At 51.8% G+C, this 20,733-nt stretch overlaps 1 protein-coding gene across 1 annotated transcript in view; it reads left to right on the top strand.

The window, feature by feature from the left end:
* FBLN7 (fibulin 7) overlaps positions 1–11,520 on the top strand; it is a 48,781-nt gene extending 37,261 nt beyond the window's left edge. Inside the window, exons 5-8 of the mRNA XM_045808934.2 lie at positions 2,731–2,868; positions 3,821–3,958; positions 5,052–5,190; positions 7,012–11,520. Of these exons, the coding sequence (XP_045664890.2) occupies positions 2,731–2,868; positions 3,821–3,958; positions 5,052–5,190; positions 7,012–7,384 (788 nt within the window). The 3' untranslated portion in view covers positions 7,385–11,520. The remainder of the gene's footprint in view (positions 1–2,730; positions 2,869–3,820; positions 3,959–5,051; positions 5,191–7,011) is intronic.
* The last annotated feature ends 9,213 nt before the right edge of the window (positions 11,521–20,733 follow it).

The following is a 20,733-nucleotide window of genomic DNA, read 5'->3' as shown; positions in this document are numbered from 1 at the left end:
ACGTTCCACTGCAGAGAGGAGACCCCCCCCCCCGTCGTGGGTCACCAAATGAAGATGTGGCAGGAGCTCAGTTCCCCGCCTGGAGAGAGGGCTTTTCGACCCCTGATCCCTCTGATCCCCTGAGGTGGCTATCTGGGATGGAATTTAGCTCTTCTGTGTAACCAGGGTTTTGATCCTTTTCATGGAAGATATTGCAGGTAGAGGGACTGACCCTCAGTGTGAAAGCTCCCCAGACTGGGAATTTGGCCCGAGAAGCTTCCTTGTTCCACCTTCACTTGGTCCACACTTTCTCTGCAGATCAACAGAATGGCTCTTCCTTTCAAACGCTCCCATAACACTCTGCAAAGTCAGTACTTACTGATACAGGCCAAAGTCCCCTCAGGACTGTGCAACTAGACATTCGACTGGTGGTGAGATTTTTTTTAAAAAACGACTTTATTATTTATTGAGAGAGAGAGCATGAGTGGGCAGAGGGAGAGGGAGAAACAGGTTCCCACAGAGCAGGGAACCCAATGCAGGGCTCCATCCCAGGATCCTGAGATCAGGGCCTGAGCCAAAGGCAGACAGTTAACTGACTGAGCCTCCCAGGTGCCCCTGGTGGTGAGCTTATTATCCACATTTTGAGTCTCAATACATCCCTAGCCAGAAGGTCTAGAGGCCACAAAGTGGCGGTTTTCACAGAGGCCAAGATAATCTGATAAGGAATCTATGAAGGTTCCCACACTATGCTGTACCCCACATTTCCTATATAAAAGAGTCAAATCCTAAAGATGTCCTCTTTCATTGCCAGAAATCCCTGGAGTGTCCTGTCTGGTTGTCTGGATTTCTATGTGGAATCTCGGTGTAGAGAAACAGTAGTATCCAGAGAGTAGGAACTTTGTCAGTACTTGATATTCTTGCATCAGACTCAGTCCAAGGCCAGTGTTCAGTCCTGCCCCCAGAGATCTGCCGCTTAATTGTCTTGGCTCCATTCAGCTGAGTCAGCTTTGCTGGGAGCTTTCTCAGAATGCAGCTGCCCTCCCCCAGGAGCCCAACTCCTCTCCCCCTGGAGCCGCACTCTGTGGAAACAGAGGCCAGAGGCAGGGTCTCCTTGACAGCTCCACTGCCTCTCCCCCTACTTACAAACAGAAAGGAACAAGAAATGGGCCCTCTTCAACCCAAATGAGCTGGTCCTGGACCCTGAATGTTCTGAACCCTCCGTGTCAGGGTTTCTGCGGTCAGGACCTTAGGCAGCCGCTCCGCAGGTCCAGGGGGCACTTTATATATGAAGTATCCCCATGACAAGAACCTCCGCAGGGGAGGGGAAGAGGGAGGGAGCAGTGAACCCGAAGCCAGCTTGTGACCCCGTGGTCTCCATGACTAACCCAGCAAAGGCCGGGCTTCTTGCTCGCCTGGTCCCCCAGCCTAGAGCCTTCCTTCCCGTCAGCTCTGCCCGTGTCTGCCCAGCTCTTAGGGGGAGCCTCTCTCCGAATACTTTTTTAAATCCATTCACCATCCTCGCCACCCCCACTGTAGAATATACATAACACAATTTACCATTTTAACTATTTTAAGTGCACGGGCCAGGGGCACTAAATACATTTACACTGTTGTGCAACCATCCACCTCCACTTTTTCACCTTGCAAAACTGAAACTCTGCCCTTGAAACACTAATTCCCCATTTCCTCTTCTCCCAGCGCCCCCCCCCCCAGCATTTTGCTTTCCTGCTCTATGAGTTTGACTATGAGAACCCCGCTGCCGTGGAGACACCTCCTTGGGTGTCCTCTTCCGCATCATTACTCTCACCACCCATTCCTCTACCATCTCCCCTAACCATACGGGAGCCCTAAATCCTTCAAAAACTTTCAAAAACTAATTTATTTTTTTTTCTGATTAGAAAATTGATGTTCCTGGGGCGCCTGCATGGCTCAGTCCATTACCCGTCGGACTTCAGCTCAGGTCATGATCTTAGGGTCCTGGGTTCCAGCCCTGCATCCAGCTCCTTGCTCAGAGGGGGGTCTGCTTGTCCCTCTACTCCTCCTCCTGTTCGTGCTCTCTCTGTGTCAAATAAATAAAATCTTAAAAAGAAAAAAAAATTATGTTCCTGGTTTAAAAACCAGAAGCTTAGATAATTTAGAAAAGTATAAAATTACAACATGGGTATCGGTTAGGCATTTACCTTCTGCTCAGCTCATGATCTCCGGGTCCTGGGATTCAGCCCTGCAAGGGGCACCCTGCTCAGCGGGGAGCCTGCTTCTCCCTCTCCCTCTCCACACCGCCCCCCCCCCCGTGCTCTCTTTCTCTCTCAAATAAATAAATAAAATCTTTTTCTTAAAAATTACAATAACAGAAAAGACCCCCGCCCCCCCCCCCCAAAAAAAAGTCCTGTTTTACATTCCGTAGGTTTAAACTCCAGGAATCACTGTTAGCATTTTGGTGTTTGTAAAGCCTCTTGAAGGGAAAACGTGGATTTAACACGCCTGCCGGCCCTCTCTGTGCAGTCGCAGGCGTGCGGGTTCCTGCAAGGTGCTTTTCGGCGGCGCTCCCCGAGCTCCGGCCCCTCTGGGCGGCCCCGGGCGGCCGCGGCTTTCTGGTCACTCACTTGTCTTTCCTTTCCCTGCTCCAGAGTAAGCTCTGAGAAGGGGCCGCTTCCCGGTCTTGGTTCTCCTCCCGGCCCCTGCCCGAGGCTGGGCGCGCCAGGGGCGCCAGGGGCGCCAGGGCCCGGCACTGAGGGTGTCTTCTCCCCGCAGCGGCCCCCGACGGCAGCGAGGCCGGCGACCCCGCCTTCAGCCGCGCGCCGCGCTGTGCGCAGGTGGAGCGGACGCAGCACTGCAGCTGCGAGGCCGGCTTCCACCTGAGCGGCGCCGCGGGCGACAGCGTCTGCCAGGGTAGGCCCGGGCTCCGTCGGGGGAGGAGGGGGGGAAGCAGGGGGAGGACCCAGGAGAGAACAGGGCTCCCACCCGCCACCCCCCAGATGCGGGGCGCACCTGCAAGGCGGGGTGGGGCAAAGTCTCAGCAAGCCCGGCCCACTTTGCGTTTTAGGTACGTGTCGACCTAATGGTTGCTGAAATGTAGACATCAGAGGCGCTCATAAGAAATCAAGACTGTGGAGAAAGCAGCCGGGGGTGCCCAGGCTGGTCCCCATCTCAGAACCCAGCCACAGTGCCATCCAAACCAGCACACCCATCTAGAAGAGCCTCAAGCCCCCCTCTCCCCTCCATCCCCCCCTCTCCCCTCCATCCCCCCCTCTCCCCTCCATCCCGGCTGCAGTCACAGGGGCGGGTGGCAGAGAGGAGCTGAGTCCTTGTGCTGGTTAGACAGGCCCCCTGCGCTGTGCAGGGCTCCAGGACTCAGTCCTCTAGCTCCCCTCTCCACTTAGGTTTATGGACCCAGGCAGGCAACTTTAGCTAACCTCTCCTGATTACCAAAGTGGCCACAGCAGCAGAAATGAGACCCTCTTCCTCCAATCCCAAAGACGAGGCCAGTTCGGGTGGGGCTGGGATGCAGGTCAGTAGTCTGGGCTGCCGGCCTGATCTGCCAGCCTCTGCAGGGTCCCCCGTTAGTTCTCAGCCTTAGACAGAGGAACCTGTCTAGGGTCCACCATGTAGGTTCCTCTCATCCCTCCGCTCAGCCCTCTGGGCCCTTGGCTGGGGAGGAAGAGGAGCATGCTTGCTCTTCTTCCGGTGCTCTGCTGGGTATAGGGTTTGGCCAGCCCCCCAGGCCCAGCCACTTAGCCACACTGGCCATTGCCACCAGGAATTGAGACACAGCCATCCTGGGTCATGGTTGGTGGCTGTCCATCACATGGCTCCTGGTCTTACTGGGCACTTCTGTCCCCAGATGTGAATGAATGCGAGCTCTACGGGCAGGAGGGACGCCCCCGGCTCTGCATGCACACCTGTGTGAACACCCCAGGTTCCTACCGCTGTGCCTGCCCCAGCGGGTACCGGATGCTGGCCGATGGGAAGAGCTGTGAGGGTGAGTGACGCTGCTGCAGAGGCAGGTGGCTGCAGGGCGCAAGAGAGAGCCTGGCTGGTCCCAGACAGCGGCTCCGAGCCACTGGGGGAGAAGGAGCAGAGGAGAAGGCAGAGGGCTCCCCCGTGAGCTCAGGTAGAATGTGAGAGAAGAGGCTGCTCCCCAGTGACGTCCTAGTGGGGCTCTGCTGCAAGGATCAGAGAAGCTGGGACTGGAAAAGAAGACACCTCCATCCATCTCTCCAACCATGCATCCCTCCCTCCCCATCCCTCCCTTCATCCATCCATCCCTCCTTTCATCCATCCCTCCATCCAACCATCCATCCCTCCCTTCATCCATCCATCCCTCCTTTCATCCATCCCTCCATCCAACCATCCATCCCTCCCTTCATCCATCCATCCATCCCTCCCTTCATCCAACCATCCATCCATCCATCCATCCCTCCATCCAACCATCCATCCCTCCCTTCATCCATCCATCCCTCCTTTCATCCCTCCATCCAACCATCCATCCATCCATCCATCCATCCATCCATCCATCCATCCATCTACCTGTCCCTCCCTCCCTCCATCCATCCCACCAGTACTCAAGAAGGCCCAGGTAGGATTGTGCAGATTGGGAAGAAGCAGCCTCCAGGTGGGGCGAAGGCAGCAGCAGAGAACTCCCACAAAGGAGAGTGAGGACATCTGCATTTGGGGAGGGGTGAGGCTGAGGAGAAAGGCTTTCCAGAAGACTCTTACAGGGGCTGATAATAGCCACTGAGGGGAGACCCCGTAGGCTGAGGAGGAGGCAGATCTGAGAGATGCATCGTGACCCCTGACCGGTCACCCTCCTGTACTTCTGGCCCATCTGTCACCTGTCTACCCCGCGGAAGGACAGGACCCTGGGGAGGGGTGCTCCCCAGTGTGGTTCTGCAGCACTTCCACAAGGTCTGGATTTCACATAGTGCAGGATGGCAGGGTGTCCCATTTGAAAAATAAGTATTGGGTATTTAGAAACTCGCCACATTCCAGCACCTGTCGGGGTTTTTCATGGGGTCCTGTGATGGAAGGGACGCCAGGGGATCTTCACTCTTCCTGGGGGTCCCTTATTTCAGATGTCGACGAGTGTGTGAGCCCGCAGCTCGTGTGTCCGCAGGGGACCATGTGCATCAACACCGGTGGGGGCTTCCAGTGCGTCAGCCCGGAGTGCCCGGAGGGCAGCGGCAACGTGAGCTACGTGAAAACCTCCCCGTTGTGAGTACGGCCAGGGCCAGCCGCGGCTGGGCGCCTCGGTCCCCCACCCAGGGGGGCTGGGCCAGATGCAGAGGTTCTTAAAAGATACAGTTAGATCCAAGGAAGGATGGGAGGCAGGGGGCTGGGAGTCTGGCTTTTCTGAGCTTCCCTTTCCCTTTGCTGGTTGCATTTAATGCACCACTGCTCTGTGCAGTAATAACCCAGTTTGCCCTGGGGCACCGGGGCGGCTCAGTCGTTAGGCGTCTGCCTTTCGCTCAGGGCGTGATCCTGGGGTCCTGGGATGGAGCCCCGCATCGGGCTCCCTGCTGAGTGGGGAACCTGCTTCTCCCTCTCTGGCTCCCCCTGCTTGTGTTCCTTCTCTTGCCCTCTCTTGCTGTCAAATAAACAAATAAAAAGTCTTTGCAAAAAAATAAATAACCATTGGGGCGCCTGGGTGGCACAGCGGTTAAGCGTCTGCCTTCGGCTCAGGGCGTGATCCCGGCGTTCTGGGTTCGAGCCCCACATCAGGCTCCTCTGCTATGAGCCTGCTTCTTCCTCTCCCACTCCCCTGCTTGTGTTCCCTCTCTCACTGGCTGTCTCTATCTCTGTTAAATAAATAAATAAAATCTTTAAAAATAAATAAATAAATAAATAAATAAATAAATAACCCAGTTTGCCCTGGTAGGAGTAACGTTCCAAGAGTTCCCCTGCTGACCTGCAGGATGATGAGATTATAGCCACGCAGGTGCAGCACTGTTGGGGGTGAGGGGCCACTGGAGGGCAGACCACTGTGGTGACCTTACCGGGAGGCAGGTACATATCACGCAGATTCGGGAGAGGAGCATTCTCTCTTATTCACGCGGCTAATAACTGGTCGGTTCCAGTCACACTGCATGTCCCCTACACTTTGCATCATGTCGATGGACTTTTCCACTGGTTTCGGAGGTTTGATTTCCAGGAACCTCAGCACCTAATGGTTGGTTGGTGTTTTTTCTTCAAAAGCTGGGAGACAGGCCTTTCCGGGGAATAATAGCCATCACGAAGTACATGAATTCTGAAAAAGAGGTCGCAGGCGCCCTAGCATTGTCTTTAGAGTGAATTAACCTCACAAGCTCAGACCCCTGAACTGCCCTTTGGGCTCTAGCGGAGTAGAAGCTTCAGGAAAGTCAGTGGCACTGAAGAGGGGCAGTTATTTACTGAGACTGAAGGCGCCAGGATCTTCCTCCGAAGTCACTCGGTGAAGGGACTGTACTGTCATAGCCTCTGGGGACATCCCTGATTATCAGCCGGATGCGATATTCAACCTGCATAACTGTGATTATATGAGTCACGAAATATGCTAAATCGTATCTATGTGTTGGATAAGGTGGAGAAATATCAGAAACACTTCCACAAGATCGTGGTTCCCAATGGTTAAGAAAGGCAGGGTTTCCTCTTGAAGAATAAACCCTGGGTGTTTGCAGAGTTCACCTCGTGCAGAGCACCGCATTCCAGGGTGTTGCCAGCTGCGTGCTGGGGTCCCACCATTATGGAGAAAGGTCTTGGCACGGGCAGAAGGGGCACCTGGTTTATCATCCCGGCTTCACTTGTCTGTAAAAACTCTGGTAACAGCATGTATAAATATGCGTGTACGTGTGTACATATACAGGTGGGTCCGGGGAGCACCCCGCCACCCTCACCTGCCAGCAGCTCTGAGCCTCTGTGCTGAGGGACTGGTGTCTGGGAAAGGTCACTCCGGACGCCTCTGCAGGAAGGCAGTGGGGCAGACAAGCCAGGTCAGAGCAGCCCCTCCCGAAGTCTCCCCAAGGCTGACTCCCTCCGTTTTTTGCCTCTCTGTTCCAGCCAGTGTGAGCGAAACCCCTGCCCCATGGACAGCCGACCCTGCCGCCACTTGCCCAAGACCATCTCTTTCCATTACCTTTCTCTGCCCTCCAACCTGAAGACGCCCATCACGCTCTTCCGCATGGCCACAGCCTCAGCCCCCGGCCGACCTGGACCCAACAGCCTGCGCTTTGGGATCGTGGGCGGGAACAGCCGGGGCCACTTTGTGATGCAGCGCTCAGACCGGCAGACAGGGGAGCTGATCCTCGTGCAGACCCTGGAGGGGCCTCAGACGCTAGAGGTGGATGTTGACATGTCAGAATACCTGGATCGCTCCTTCCAAGCCAACCACGTGTCCAAGGTCACCATCTTTGTGTCCCCTTATGACTTCTAAGGCAGCCGGGGGGTCACTGCGGTGTGGAGATCTGGGCTCATTTCGCTTCCTCAGAGATCTGGCTGTGGGCCCAGACTGCCACGGCTCTCTCTCCCCACCTTGCCTTGCCCTGCCCACTCGCCCACCCACCCACCTGCCCGTGCCCCCAGGTTTCTAGGGCAGGGCCGCACACTCTTGCAGGGAGTGGCACGGAAGGGCAGCTACGACTGCTGCCGTCACAGTGTTCTTTTCTCTGCTTTAAGCTCTTCCCATAGATTATGCACTAACTCTCTCAATCTTTACAGGGAAGTGGGCAGTCTTTCAAAATGCTGGCTGAATGGCATTGTGGGTTCGAACCAGCTGGGGAGGGAAAAGCTGATGGTATGTGTCTGAGATGCCTGTCAGTCCTCTGTACGGTTATAGTCAAGCCTTGTAACGAAGCGGTTCCAGCATGCTGGGGGCCCATCGTGCCCCACTCGTGCGGCATAGGGAGCAGGCCTCCTGCCACAGCCCAGCACGGTGCTCTTGTCCGCATTCCCTTCTGTGACATGCCTGCCAGCCTTCTCATCAGAAAGCCACGGCAGGGCCTGGAACCCCCATGCAGATTCTTCTAGACCAAGGAACCAACGTTAAAGCCTAAGTTCTGCCTGAATGAATTCCCTTTTGAGACATCATATCTCAGAACATAACCTGGTCTCGCAACTGGAGAAATAAAGTCTCTTACCCCTTGGTGCCCACCTGGCCTGTCCGTGCACATGAGTTAGGCCAGTGCCTTCTAGGAAGGGACACCTGGCTCTCTTCCAATCTAGGCTGGACCCACTGGGATAAATGCACAAGAAAAAGATGTGGAGGTGACCTTGGGATCACACCACCAATAGAAATCTGGCTTGGCCAAACAGGATATTGGTAAGGCCACATCTGGCTGTGGCGAGCTTAAGAAAATGCTTGAAGTTACATTGATTCCAGGGCCTTCTACTCCTGAAGGAGGAGCCAAGGGGCCGTGCCCTCCAGGTGACTGAAGAAAGTGAGCACTGGCTGGGGCATGGGCTGGGGTGCGGAGCATTCGTGTTAAAACCTAAAAGCCAACTGAATTGGGAGGAGATTTCAGTATCCAAATACAAGCTAATCTAGGTGATATTTCATCAGATGTTTTATTTTAAAATTCCTTCTATTTGCCTTGGTATGAGACAGAGCCGGAGAAGGTGTGTTGCCCGTTTAGTGATTGAGTCCTACGCCAAGATGGTTTCTAGGAAAAACCTATCCTTGTCTTATTTTGTCAAAGAGCGAGACACAGTCAAGACCTGCTTCTGACATGTTCCTTCTCCCATGGCTTGGCTGCAGTCTCTCCCAACAGCAGAACGGGGGCTGCACAGCTGCCTTGGCGGGTTGTCACAGCTTGTCTTCACACTATTAGCCATAGCCTTGTGTTTTCAAATGGTGCTATGACTCGGCTTGGAAGCCCGCATGCCATCCAGTGCCCTGTGCAGAACGCCAGGGAGGGCCATCCGAGAGCATGGCCATGACCCTGAAAGTACAGTGTCACAGCGGTGCGTTCCTCCTTCCTGCCGGGAGCAGGACTGGTTCCCAGGGGCAAGCCTCTCACCTCCCAGCAGGCAAAGAGTGATTTAGGGAGCTACAGAGCAGTGTAGCTGCCATCATACACCCGCCTAGACTGGCGTATGGTGGGGACTTGGATGCCATACAGGCCCAGTGTAAACCAGTGGTTTACATCACCAGGACCTACCATAAGCAAAGCTGCTTCCCATTTATGAAATCCCACATCCACCCCCATCCCCGCAGCACCAGTATATGAATGCCTGGCAGCTTGGGACCCCCTCTTGTGGATGGTGCCTGGGCCCTTCCTCCATGGGCAATACCTTGTCTCTGCACTGTCTCTACCACTCACTTTCCCCTGGAGAAACCAGCTTCTCCCTTGTCCTTTCCTAGCTGCAGGATGCACTAGGCCAGAGTAGTGAGGAGTTAACAGAGTAGCTAGGAGTTGCACCCCTTTCCAGGTAAGAGAGCTTCCTATCATTGGCAGGGGGCTTGTAAAACTTGTTATCATGCATAGTTGCAAACATGTACAGAAGTAGAGAGAACAGCATGGTGAACCCCACGTGCAAACCACCAGCTTCAACAATTAACCCACAGCCAACCTTCCCCCACCTCTTCTCTCACCCCACCTGATGATGATTCTGAAGCGGATCCTGGACATCATATCATTTCATCAGTAAATATTTCAACATGTACCTCCAAACCACAAGGACTTCTGAAAAAGCTTAACCTCCATACCAATGACACTTTAAAAATCAGCACTATTTCCTTAATACCTTCAACTATTCAGTCATTGTTCAAACTTCTGAGTGGCTCAGGAGTTTTCATTTGTTTGAGTTAGGTCCATGCTCTGTAATCTGTGGACACGTCTCTTGAGTCTCCTTTAAATGTAGCATCGGCTCTCACCTGGTAGCACGTACTGGGATCACTGGAGGCCTGTTGGAAATCAGTACTGAATGGTGTGCCCTGTAGAATTTCTCACAGCCTGGGTCTCCCCGGGTGCGTCTCTGTAGTGTCTTTTAACATGTTCCTCTGTCCCATTTCTTATGCATCAGTAGTTGTATCTGGAGATTAAGTCAGAGTCCAGTTGTGTTTATTTGTGCAAGACGACTTTATTGGTGGTGATGGGTACTTCTGGTGGGAGCCATTTACTCTCTAGCTGCCTCTCTTTTCTGATGGGAGCAGCCGTTCATGATTATTGCATAGACTCGTAACTTCGTTAGGGGCTGCAAACAATATTCTGGTGCTGTTGTTTCCTCTTTGTTTGTTAGCTGGCATACTTTATAAAGAGAAACTTAATTTCTATCAGTGATTCATTTGGTTACCCTGAGGTTTGGTTTGTAGAGGAAGGCAGCCTAAAATCTTGGCTTTTTCCCCTTCCTCAGTTTCCAAGGTGGTTTTCTGGCATCTTTCCAAGCTGTCCAGTGAGAGTTGTTTTCTTTTCATTGAGAACATTATGAACTCCTGATTTAATCATATTTCATGTGTGTTTCAGTCCTTTGCAATTGTTATCTTTTACTGTTACTCATGTTATCCCATCTTTGGCTCTTGGGAACTGTGTTAAGTTGGCTGATTCCTTTTCACATGACCCTAGTGGTCTTTGATATTTCGTAATTATCTTGTATGACAAGATGTTTGAAGCTCATCTTATGATTTTATGCCCCAGCCCCGAAGTCATCCAGTGATTCCCAGGGATCCCTGGCTCCTCTTAGTGGGGAATAATAATTAGAGACCAAAATCTGGGTGCTAGGAGTGCTCATTGGTAGTGGTTTGGTCACTGTCTCTTGGTGTCAGTGGACAGAACTAGGAAATATGTACAATGAGTTTGGGGGGGGGTGTTTTTAACTACATGATTTTATAATGGTACTTCCAATTCAACTCAGGACTACAGGGTTTTTAATGTAACCTTACTGATTTTATGTCTGTTCTTCTTTTACTCCTTCTAAAAACCTCTTTCTCCAAATCACCAAAATAATTACACATTGTTTTAAATCCTCAGAATAACAATGCCCAAACTATCATAAAAAATAATTACTGAAAACAGTTAAAATTTTGTTTTGCAATTCTTTTTGTCCTTAAGGTTTTTGCCATTAGGGATGTTCAGTCAAATTACCATTTTAAAATAACTTAGAATAGTGGCTATGTTCCAAACTTGAATCAGGGTTATGGTTCACTTTATTTTGCTTAAATTTTGAAAAATTGCTTTTTTCATTTTAATTTTTTATAATTATGTAAACTATTTACATGGCTCCAAAGTCAAATCCATGAAAGGAGCTTCATTCAGAGAAATCTGTATTCTGACCCAGTCCCCTCCACCTATTTCCTCCTTCTGCCTTAGATAAATTTTTTTACATTTCACCCTTCTATTAAATTCATAAATATATATATAAACAAATGATAAATGATAGCACACTATTTCACACTTTCCTTGGTCTTGCTTTTTTCCCCCATAACAATATATTGAATATCATTCCATAGAACCGGATAGAATATTCTATTAAATGTTCCATTATGAGGTCATACATACGATTGTTTATTCAACCAGTCACCTGATTGACATTTGGGTTGTTTCCAATCCTTTGCTATTAAAAGTATTGCAGCAATATGCATTTGTCTTCTTGTATTTTCGCCTTTGTAGCTCTGAGGTCAATTTTTTCCTCCACAAGGATTACACTGCTTTCTATCTGCGACAGTGTATGGGAATTCCTATTCCTGAATCAGAGAAGGCCCCAGTGGTGTCCGTAGTTCTCACATCTGCACACCCACCAGACCTTCCTTGGGAAGGACAGAGAGCCCCGAATGCAGGGTCGTTCCATGACTAGCCCCCTTGCCTGTCCTGGACTCCCAGCGGTCAACAGCCACCAGCAAGAAATGAGAGTCCAGCCAAGCGGATCACTGACTCATGAGAGACGGAAAGTTAGCTAAGTTTTTGGATAACTTTTAAGAGTCATATTTTTTTAAATGTAGCATCTCCAACACTAGCGAACAAAAAGGAAAATAAGCCTAGAAGGAAATATCCCTGCAGAGTCACACGCCCCAAGGACAGACACGAAGAAGCCAGACCGGAATGGGTCACTTGCCACCAGCCGCTGCCTCAGCTTTTCCCACGCTCACACTGCAGGGATGGAAAGGTGGACTGTCGTGACTTTTACCTGGAACACAGGAAAATCTACGGGTGTTTATGAACTGCATGAATATTCCTGAATGTCTATGCTGTTGCAGGCACTTTTTAGTTGCCGAGGACACAAAAGTTGACAAGATCGACTCTCTGAGGTCCTGGCCTCATGGAGCTTACGTTTCAGCAAGTGAGAAGATAATACATAGGAAAACAAGAAAAGTCCATGATTTCAAAGAGGGGTGAGTGCTATGAGAATAGAAGCAGCACGAGAGGGGTCAGCGTCCAGCAAATGCACAAATGCACGCAGACCATCCAGGGAGCCGAGACGCTGCCAATACTGTAATCGTGTGTGGTGACAGTGAGGTCCCCACCTCTCGGTGTTTGCAGTGATGACCCGGAATCTCGAGTGTTTGAATGAAGGAGTGATGTAAAGCAAGGCCTAGGATGACCACACTGGCTTCTGGGCTCAAAGGAAAAGCATCTACACAGAGAGAACAATGACGCCGACATGGAAAGAGAGGGAACAAGAGACCATGGGGACTTGCAGGGGAGCCTAATTTTGTGTTCTGGTTATTACTGCTGTATGAAATATCCCATTATTGTATTATGCTCATGGATTCTGTGGGTCAGGAATTCAGAAAGAGCACAGGGGGATGGTCTGTATTTGACCCACAATATCTGCACCTGCCTCCGCTAGGAAGCCTCCAGGGCCAGGGCTGTGACAACCCGAGGGTCATTCACTCACTCGCTTGTCCGATCTGGGCTGGGAAACGTGGAGACGGGGACTGATGACCAGAACAGCCACCCTTGGGCTCCTCATGTGGCTCAGCTGTCTCAGTGTGGTGGCCCCAGGATAATCAGACTTCTGACACGGTGCCTCAGGATTGCTGGGGTGCGTGTTCCAGAAAACGAGGTAGGCATGGCCTTTGTGACCCAGCCTCAGAAGTCACATGGGGTCACCTCTGCCACACTGTTGGTTGAAGTAGTCACAGGCAGCCTCTGAGTCAAGGGGAGTGGACATGGACCAGTGAGTCTTCACAGAGTCAAGCTGAGTTGAATTGAGAAGTTTTAAAGGATTTGGGGGCCATGTTTTAAAACTGCCGTTTCTAGTTTCCTCTTTCGGGTTCCGATGCCTCATGAAATCTGGCTTCCAGCCTGTGAGTTTTACCCGATAGCCTTGTGTCCTTTCTATCCTCCCTTGCTCAACCTCTTTTGGGTGTCCTTTTCAAACACGTGACCCCTGCCTAAGACAGGACTTACGTTGAGAGATAAGATCTTCACTTCTATCACAAGAGGGTACCTTTGACGATGGTAGAAAGAGTTAAAGTCCAACATGCATGGTGCTGCAAGCTCGCCAAGGTCCGAGGTGGGGGGAAGGAGACCACTGGAAGGGTCGGGACCAGTTGGTGGAGAAGTAAGCCCTTCAGATGGTTCTCGGTAGAGGAACTCCAGCGGGAAGTGCAGGCCACAGCCTGCTATACTCACTCTCACAAGGAGGATCCCAGACAAAACCCAGCACTGGCACAGCCACGGAGTCTGCTAACTTACAAACGACAGTGCACGACTTGGTGAAAAGCGGGTTTGGGCTAAAAGAATTTTCTGAATCAGACCACCTCCAAATGAAAAATTAGATTTTAGCAATCTAGTTCTTTATCTCCAGGAAGCTCTCTAGATACACTTTTTAGGGGGAAAACAGGCTCTGGGGTATGTCCACCTGGCTTACGCCAGTGTTCACTACAGTCACACAGTGACACTGGTACAATGGCTCGCCTTCCTTCCCTTTCTAGTTGGCTGAGTTGTCAGACATGTTTCTGAAGACAAAGATCTCTGCTTCTTGGACGCATCCGTCCTCCCTACCGAAGGCGCCAAGTGCCATCACAGGAAGGAAGGGTTTGCTCCTCATCCCCCACCTCCTCGACCTCCCTCTGGTTAGTAGAAGTTCCGGTCCGGGTTCCTTCATTCCCACCTTTGGCCAGCAGGGGGTGGCAGACTTGGTTGCGGTCCCAGTCTTGAATGCTGGAGATGAGACCACCGCCCTCTGGGGTGGGGGTGGGGGGGTCTTTTTCCCAGCGATGCTGGTTTTAGGTAGTCGAGCCTGTCCACGGGACAGATACATCTCTGCGGTTACTCGACCAGGTGGAAATTCAACACACTCCATGTTCAGTCATAATTGCAGTGTCTCCCCAAAGGCAGCTGGATCTTAGAATGTAACCCCAAATCCCGAGAGTCCAGAGTGGTCTGGCCCCGCCCACCTCCTGGACCACTGCTCATGATGCTCCTAAACGCACGGGCCTCCTTTCTGCGCCTTGACTCTGCCAGGCTCATTCCTGCCTGGGGGCCTTTGGGTTTGCGGCTTCCTCCCCGCAGTGCTCCTTGCTCAGCCTTCCACTTGGTGTAGCTCAAACAGCCCCTCGTCAGAGAGGCCGTCCCAGCCACCCTTGCCAACGCTGCTCACCCTCGGCAGTCCCTCCTGATGGCCTTACTCTGCTGCATTTTCTTTAAAAGTATTTCTATCTGAAATCATTGTATTTGTTACCTGTTTTTTTTTTTTTTCTGTCTCTCCCCATAGCACAGACCCTGCTGGTTGCCCAGCTAGTATCCATTTGCCATTTCTACCTTCCGAAAAGAAGCCTGTTTTGTCCAGACCACCTTCCCTCGTTGGTGGGGGCTGAACTCTGTCACCACCCCCCCAAAATTCCTATGTTGAAGTCCTCATCCCTAGTACCTCAGAATGTGACTGTATTTGGAGACAGGGTCTTTAAAGAGGTAATTCAGTTAAAATGAGGTCATTGGGGGCTCCTGGGTGGCTCAGTCAGTTAAGCGTCTGCCTTGGCTCAGGTCATGATCCCGGGGTCCTGGGATCAAGCCCTGCATCGGGCTCCCTGCTTGACAGGGGGCCTGCTTCTGCCCCCCCCCCCGAACTTGTGTACGCGCTCTCTCTCGCAAATATAAATAAACAAATCTTTTTTAAAAAATAAAAAGTAAAAACAGATTAGGAAAGAGATACACACAGTTGGAAGACCACATGAGGACAGAGGGAGGAGAAGACAGACATCCACAAGTCAAGGAGCGAGGCCTCAGAAGAAATGAACCTTGCTGACAGCTTGATCTCAGACTTCTAGCCCCCAGACTTGTGAGGAAATGGTTTCGCTGTGACATCACCCAGTCTTTGGGACTCTGTTACGGCAGCACTAGCCAACAAATACATTCCTTATTGCAGCCTGTGTCTTAGGGGAAGGGCACCACCACACCCCCTACCCTCCAGGCTCCAAGGCAACACGGTGCGTCCTCCCTGGCTGATGAGGGTCAGAGACCCAGGCTGGACCCAGCCCTGCAGGGCCTTCCCCAGTGAGCGCTATACATCCAGGGACTGTCCCAGGCAGAGGGAAGGGAAGGACTTTCTTACAATATGGTTGGAAAGGTCTCTTTTCCACTGAGCGGGAAGAAATATGTCATCACGGTTGCTGCTGGAAGCCATTTTTTTTTTACCACAAGAGAAGAGCATGTAAGGAAAAAGCCTCCTGGCTAAAAACAGAGCCAAGGGAAATGGAGCTGGGGTCCCAGTTAAATACACCTGGACCTTTCCCACCTCTGGACTTCCTGTTGTATGAGATAACATGGTTACGGTGTCCATGGGCTAGAGATGGAGTCCTTGCTGTTTGTAGCCCAATACAGTCTGAATCTAACCGGCCTGACTCCCAGATCCATGAGAGCTGACATCTCGTCTGCACGCCCGCTGACGTAGCCCCAGCATCTGCCTGCTCGCAGAAGGTGCTCAATACTTGTCCATCAACTGATGACTGAAGAACCTTCAATCATGAGGTCCAATGTGAATGGGTTAAGAGGGACTACCCATCGCTGCCATAAACAACCTGGTTTTAATTCAGTTTGTAAAGAGCAGGGCCCTGAGATGATAGATTGGGAAAGGGAATATTAGAGGAATAGGAAGGAAACAGGAGTGAGGGCCTCCTACAGATAGGAAACCCTTAATGGAAACCTGTGAACAAGGTGATGAACAAGCCACAAAAGAAGAGAAATGGCGTTCCTGGCAGACACTGGTGAATTTGGTGAGGCCATTCCTATTCTCTCACCTCTGGGGGGGCCATGGTAGGCCTGCACTTCTGTCCCCTGTGGTTGGGGTGGGACCAGTCCTGGCTAAGAGGTAGTACACGTCTCTTCAGGGCCAAGGACTGGGCTGTGCCAGTGGAACCCCCAAGTCCTCTAGCTTCCAACATGGCGGCTGGCCCCACTCAGGTGGAGGCCGCCCTTTCAGCTCAGGTGCCTGAGTGATGCAGTGAACTGACCCACGACGTGAACAGTGAGTGTCATATTGTCCTTGTGGTTTCAAGCCCTGGAGATTTTTGTATTGTTTGTTACCCCAGTGTAACTAGCCTGACTGGTTCAGCGCAGAAAGGGAAAAAATAAAGGAGAAAGAATCCCTCCATCGTTGATGATGAGATTATGCTGTAGACGGAGGAATGGAATAAATTCAACTCCTTCTACCTGCTTTACCACAAACGAACAGTCAGGCACATGACTGATATCTTCAGTTGCAAAACTGGGCTAGAATGGTAGGTCTCAAAGTTTGAGGTGTGCTTCCCAGCACCACGGGAGAGCATTAGGAAGTTGGAAAGGCCAAACCCCAGCTCTACCCCAACCTCTCGCCTTGGAGCAGAGCAGGCTTTGTGTTGTTGGTTGAATTGTGTCCTCCTGAAAAGATATGTTCAATCCTAACCCCTGGTACCTGTGACTGTGACCTTGCTTGTAAATAGGGTTTTCACAGACGTAAGCTGTTAAATGAAAGTGACGGTGGGCCTCAATCCAACACCTAGTATCCTTATAAGAAGAGAAAACAGAGACATAGACACAACTACGGGAGAGAAGACAGAGGCTGAGGTTGGATCCACAGTCAGAGCTAGGAAATGCCAAGGATTGCCAGTTGCCACCAGAAGCTAGGAAGAAGCAAGGCAAGGTCACGCCTTAGAGCCCTGATTTCAGACTTGTAGCTTCCAGAACTATGAGAGAATAAATTTCTGTTGTTTTAAGGCACCCAGTTTGTGGTGCCTGTTACAGCAACCCTAGGAAACATTCACACCTTGGATCCCAGGCTCGCCTCCAGAACAGCTGCTGAGGGTCCACCATCTGCCCTGCTGGGGGAGGGGTCGTCTCCAACCCGGAGAACCCCCGGGGAACACGGGCAGCCAAGATCGGCCACGCACATGCCTCTCTTGGGAAGTCCACATCCCGGCCCGGCCATCCTTGTCTTTGTCAAGAAAGATGATCACTTCGTCGGTGTAACCACTGCTCGAGTCCCAGAAGGCCATTTGCAAGGAGTACAGAGTCACATTGGGGACTTTCCGGAGGCTGATTTTCAAACATTGTGTCCTTTATTTCTTTTTTTAAAAGAGAAATTGGCTCATGTTACAACTAGTAATGATATAATTCTACTTCTTTCTGCAGTACCAGCCCAAAGGGCTCAATCAGCATATTTCATAAAAAGAGTCATTGACTCCAGGGATAAGGAAGGAATTTGGACGCTTAATCCTAACCCTGGATTAGCCTAGAGGACTGGAAACAAAATCAAAGCCATTCTCCCCTCGGGGTCTCCCCTCCCTTCCCTCCCTCCACTCTACTCTCCCCCCTCCAGCAGGATTCCCACAGCAGAAGGGGTGCGGCTCCTACTCCCACAGCGCCGCCATGGGAGCCCCCTCCCTCTGTGGCTTGCCACTGAACGAGCACACTCCGGGAGAGTCTCTGCTGTCATTAACATCAAGCGACGTTAGAGAGCAAGGGGAGGACTTGGTAACAGTCAACTTGTGCCCTAAGACCCAGAAAGCATGGCCTGCATTTCTTTTTCCTCTTTTTTTTTTTTTAAGATTTTATTTATTTATTCAGAGAAAGAGAGAGGAGAGAGGGGCAGAGGGAGAGAGAGAATCTCAAGCAGACGCCCCGCTGAGCGCGGAGCCCAACGCAGGGCTCCGTTCCAGAACCCTGACATCATGACCTGAGCCGAACTCAAGAGTCGGATGCTTAACCGACTGAGCCACCCAGGTGCCTCCCTTTTCCTCTTAGACAAACAGAAGATACGATTTATAATCTAGATCAAAAGTGAGGCGAAACACACCCGGATGGGAATTCCACAGAAACTCCTCCGAGGCCAGGCAGGGCCCGCCCCGAACCCGAGACACCTCCCTGGCCGGCTCCCCGGGCACCGCGGTCCCCTCACTGCTGGCGGGGGGGACACGGTGGTCAGACAGGCACTCCCCTCGTGGCTTTTGCCACACTCTCCCCTCGACACGGAGTGAGCACCTGCTCTGCGGCCAGCCGGGCTGCGGCGCAGAACCAGGGAACCGACACAGAAACCACGACTTGACACAGCGCAGCGCTCTAGGCCTCACGCACCCCGTGAACTGCCCCCTTCAGGGCGTGCACGTCACAAAGCGTCCAAGCGTAAACTCCAACACTCGCTCACTCACACGCAAGACCACCGACCCTGCCTGCAGCTCTCCAGCTGACGAAGTCTGACTCCCCCGCCGAGACCATCCCATGACGCACTCTCGGATCGAGAACCGAATTCTCCTTCCCTAACTCCCTCCTGTTGAGATGGCCCGCAGCCCCCCGAAACGCAACCTCTCCCTCGCCACAGCAAATAATAAACCTGTCGTCGTTGACTCTAAGCGGGTCCCGGGTGGTCTCTGACTGATGGGCATCAACTCCCAGGTGAGCAACCAGCGGTCTCCACCACGGGCCCTGGATCCGCCGGCGGGCGGAGCTCAACCGCGAGTGTGTCCTAGGTAGTCGGGGACGGCGCTAAAGAGTCCTGAGTCTGGAAATGAGAAGGGAGGCCGGGTGGCTCAGGAGGAACGGCAAAGCCTCGAAGGCCCCTCCCTTGTGTACGTGAATGTCACGTACAGATCTTGCATCATGATGGGGTCATGTCCCTATAAGCCCATTATAAGTGAAAAGATGGAGAAGTGGAAAATGCATCTCACACCCCTAACCTGCGGGACGTCATAGCTCAGCCCAGCCTACGTGCGCTCAGGACACGTCAGCCCCCACTTGCATGCTCTCTCTCTAAACAAATATTTTTTTTATAATGATTTAATGAATACTGAGTGAGGGTCTTCTATGTGCCTGATCCTTGCGGGGAATACAGCCTGGAACAAGATAGAGACATTGAATGCCCTTGTGTTGCTTCCAGAATATCAGGGAGGACCATTTAAGACAAGGAGTGCAGGGGCTGCTGAGCCCAGCTGGGGGTGGGGGGGATGAAGGGCGCCGTGTCCGGCGTTCACTACAGCGGTCCCCTGACCACAGAGATGGGGGCCAGGCCTCGGAGGAAAGCAGGCCAACAGGGAGAATGACCCCTGCAGGCACGACTGAGGTCCTAAACCCCTGTTTTCCAATCCCGGGATTTGACCTGGGGCCTTGCTGTTTCGAGGGTGGGCCCGGGAGGCCTGGGTCACGGTCCTTCACGCAGCTGCCACACCACGCTTGGCACAGCTACGGTATTCTCGCTGGGACTGAGCAAAACGGAGGCCACGGGCACCCATAGCGTCTCCCCATTCGTTACCGGGCACCCTCTTCTCTGTCTTGCCTTTTGGTCCCCAGATGGGGGGGGGGGGGCGCTGCATATCCCATTTAAAAAGTCAGGGTCATTCTTTTCTGTTTTTTTTCTCCTGGTACGGATTCAGCCGGAGGCGCATCCCGAAGATCGCAGCCCTGCAGAGCTGCCGGCAGGCTGGAGCGGCAGCGGCCAAGGGAGGCTGCGCGGGCTTCTGCTTCCCGCGGGGCCGCGCACATCGTCTCCCCAGCTCGGGGAGAACATAGAACCCTTGACAGCCGCACAAGGACGGGCATTCAGCCTCTGAGACAATCAGGAATTCACCGGGACCAGGTTTTCCCTCTTCATGGACTGAAATGACTGTTTCATGTGCATTTGGCTGAAATAAGGCGCATTTCTGTTGATTCCGGGCTCACCTAACAGAGTTCAGCTCCGCGAGGAAGTTTAAATTGGCTTGCAATCCGCGGGCATACAGAAAGCTGAAAAGAGCTGGTGTGTCAGCAGATATGGGGCTGAATCACAAATTTGTTCAGGAAGTCCAAGATTAAAGTCTAGTTTATATTATTATGTAACAAATATGCCTGCCAAGCAACACATGCAGGCAAATAAATTTGAAGTATTTTTGCATAGGACACAGCTGGGATATGAAACTTGTATTTAAGACTTATGTGAATGGTAAATAAGACCACTTCTGTGGAACTCCTTAAAAAAGGTAGTTAAAAATCTGGAACAGGAGTGAAGGTCCCAAATACTAGGGAACAAAGAGCATCCTGCCAGAAAGAGGAGTCCCTGGACAGCAAGGCAGGAAAGGGGGAGTTGTGAAATGAAAGGACTAGAAGCCGGCACACATTCAGTCTTCACACCAGGCACAAATAAATATCTCTAAAGTGCAGAGGGGGGGGGGAGAAGGTATTATGATGTCAAACAATATTTAAACGTGAACCAGAGTTTCTACTTCCGGAATGGCAGACTAAGCTCTGAAAATCCACCACTCCATAAAAGGCATGAGAAAAATGGCAAAAACAGTCAAAACCAATTTTTTCAGAATTCTGGAAATTAAAGGCTTACAACAGAGAATTTACTCAAGAAAAACAGCTGAATCTTGGTAAAATGCCTTGTGGCAATGACTGGCCC

This window comes from Ursus americanus, chromosome 7, assembly GCF_024610735.1.
Source record: "Ursus americanus isolate L20-20 chromosome 7, mUrsAme1.1.p, whole genome shotgun sequence".
Lineage (NCBI taxonomy): Eukaryota > Metazoa > Chordata > Mammalia > Carnivora > Ursidae > Ursus > Ursus americanus.
The sequence above is the reverse complement of the archived record's forward strand: the minus strand, read 5'-3'. Positions and strand labels throughout refer to the sequence as shown.